Source organism: Morus notabilis, unplaced genomic scaffold (genome assembly GCF_000414095.1).
Source record: "Morus notabilis unplaced genomic scaffold, ASM41409v2 Scaffold10517, whole genome shotgun sequence".
Taxonomy (NCBI): Eukaryota; Viridiplantae; Streptophyta; class Magnoliopsida; order Rosales; family Moraceae; genus Morus; species Morus notabilis.
Window position 1 is genome coordinate 1 of NW_010363613.1, and position 2,891 is coordinate 2,891.

The 2,891-nt window shown below is 34.2% G+C and overlaps 1 protein-coding gene across 1 annotated transcript; it reads right to left on the reverse strand.

The window, feature by feature from the left end:
• Window positions 1-7: 7 nt before the first annotated feature.
• On the reverse strand, window positions 8-2,722 carry LOC112092789 (poly(ADP-ribose) glycohydrolase 1-like; the record flags this gene model as incomplete). The annotated part of the gene is made up of 6 exons (XM_024169807.1): window positions 8-35; window positions 865-1,008; window positions 1,235-1,353; window positions 1,539-1,643; window positions 1,791-1,995; window positions 2,607-2,722. Coding segments are annotated over 6 exons (717 nt in total), but the record flags the coding sequence as incomplete, so codon positions are not given.
• Window positions 2,723-2,891: the final 169 nt, after the last annotated feature.

The following is a 2,891-nucleotide window of genomic DNA, read 5'->3' on the forward strand; positions in this document are numbered from 1 at the left end:
GATCAATAAAGCCACAGAATGCCTTATTAGTCTCCCTGTAGAAAACAACGTGCTCGAAACATTAAAATTTCTCATCATTAAAAAGAAGGAAGAAGAAGAAGAAGAGATAACCAAAGCTACATTAAAGTAGAGTCATCCAACATAAGCAAAGCTAGACAAACAATTTCTATAGAAACACATGCTCGAAACATTAAAATTTCTCATCATTAAAAAGAAGGAAGAAGAAGAAGAAGAGATAACCAAAGCTACATTAAAGGAGAGTCATCCAACATAAGCAAAGCTAGACAAACAATTTCTATAGAAACACTAGTATTCGCTAAATCTAGACATACAACTGTGACAGAGAGAAGGCGGAGTTACAAGTATTTGACTTGTTCAAACTTGGCTTTAATAGTTTGAAATTAAAACTTATTTCAGATACTTGAGATCAATCTACCTTGCGAATTTGGGGGAAAAGGCAAAGGTTAGGTTTTTTTTCTCTAAGGACGTGATCGACAAACTTTTGATCCTTTTCGGTTATTTAAATATATTAGCAAAATTTATACTCAGTTTGACGTGAAATGTTAAAACTCCATGTTAAGGCCAGGTGTTATAACATAAAAGGATGAATAAAGGAACCTGACGTGCCATTTCACCTTCCCTTGCTAGTGAACAAGGAGGTCCAGTTTATATTCAACAATTGAAACTTTACATTCATAAATGGACCATGCCCTAGTTTATCTGAAGAATTAATACAGGTCATAATGAGGTCATAATACTTTCACAAACAAACTCATTTACAAAAACTAATAATATCAGATAGTAGATTTTCTGTTGAACACCAAATATGTGCAAGTGGTGTGCTGCATGCCAAAATTTACATACCGGATGAGGCTTTTCATTCTGTATTGTCTCATCCCTGGGCAGCATAATGCATCAATTGCAATGATTCTGGTTTTACGTCTTCCAAGAGAGTCCATTTCCTTCTTGTCCACATAGTCACCAGAAAAGCGGAATGAAGAAGCATATCTACACTTAAGAGAGATTGGATCAGATTGCAAAGAAAAGAGGTGTAAAAAAGTTAAAATGATTTGTTTTTAGAATCTAATTTAAATAATTAAATGCTTGGAGTTAGCAGAATTTACTATATATAGCTCCAGAATAACAGACACAATAACTAATTCTTTCTACGTCTTAATATGCAGACCAACACTTAAAGGACTTTTGAGTTTTGACACAGGGCAGTAATGCTCACCCTGTATATTTTGAAAACCTTTCTGCACCAACAACTTCTATGGACTCATTATCTGCTAAGGCAGGTAAGAAAAGCATTCCAGCAATTAATTCGGGATTAACCATAAAACGAATCTCCTCCTACATGAGATTGTAGTAAAAACAGTTTCAGATCGCAACTAAATCATGGTCTTCTCATAAATCATGCAAAAGCGTCTTCACGATTCATGAAATTAAAACAAGCAATTCTCCAAAGCTTACTAGGCATGTAACGAGGCCCTGCAAGAAAGGAAATTAGAACTTTTTAGTATGTCTATGAAGCAGACCTGTACACAGCCCCTGTGAAGAGCACCACCTCCTAGATATTTATTTGCAAAATCCACTTCAAGAGCCCCCTTTGATTGATCTTCTATTAAGCCTGAACTGTGAGCCTGCAAAAATGTGAAAGTGCTAAGTTACGAAATCATATATGCTGACATTAAGACATTTTATGATGATTTCAACTAAATATGATTACTCTGCTTGTTATTATTACAACACATTCGATCTGTTTCATTTTTTTCTTCTCTTTTTATTACCTCAAATTGGCACAAAGGAACTGTAGAAGTGCCCCAAAACTTAGCATCTGGATATGAAATGCATAAAGGGCGATGCCCCAAAGCAAGAACCTTTCGCTCAAATGACACAGAGCCCATAGGGATATTTGCACATATCCGTTCAAAATAGTGTATAATACAGTTTATCTTACTCTCCTGATTTTGATTGTGACTTCCATATAAACTCCTGCAGTGCCACCAAAGTTAAATGGCATGAGAAGAAATACAATAAATTGAAACATGTCGGACGTATAAATTATTGCAGACAATAACCTGAGTTGGGAAAGACAAGCATAAAAACTATATATATACATACACTAAAAGTTACAAAATAGCTTTTAAATACTTACCGCTACCCTTTTAACATTGATATTTTATAACACTCAGAAAAAGTATGAACACTTAGGTCACAGAAAATTAGACTGGAATCCCTCAAGCAAAACTCATTACTTTCCATATGAATAATGTCGATTTCCACAAGATATGTCCATATGCATATACTGTTCCACGACTCCCACAATTGTCACTTTTCAAAAGAGTAAATATTTTCTCCATATTGACAAATTTTATTTAACTAATTACATATTATCTTATTTAAAAATAAAATGTTATATAACCAGCCACTCCATGGCAGAAAAAACTAATATTCTCAGTGATCGAAAATTCTCAATTGTTGAATGTTATTACCACAAGATGTAACCCACCCCTTTATTTGAACTTTCATGTCTATTAATGTAATACAAGATTGAAATTAGTTGTATACTCACAACCCCTCAAAAGAGGGTTAAGGTCACATACGCGAAGAGATGATCAAAGTTGATTGTTGGAAGATGTTTGTCACCTCTGGTAGCAAGTGGGAACAAACAAAAGAAAGAGCATCCTAGAAGAGCACCAACCAATTCCTGAGAAGCCAGTCAGACATTTGTAAGTCTGATTACTTTTTTTTTTTTTTTTGCTAATGATCAGTCTAATTACATTAATATAACAGAAAAACGCAGAAACAGATAAAGATGGCTATTTTGCATAAACTAATGTGCAAATTAGGATAGAGTAGAACTAATTGATTCCACCACACACAACACC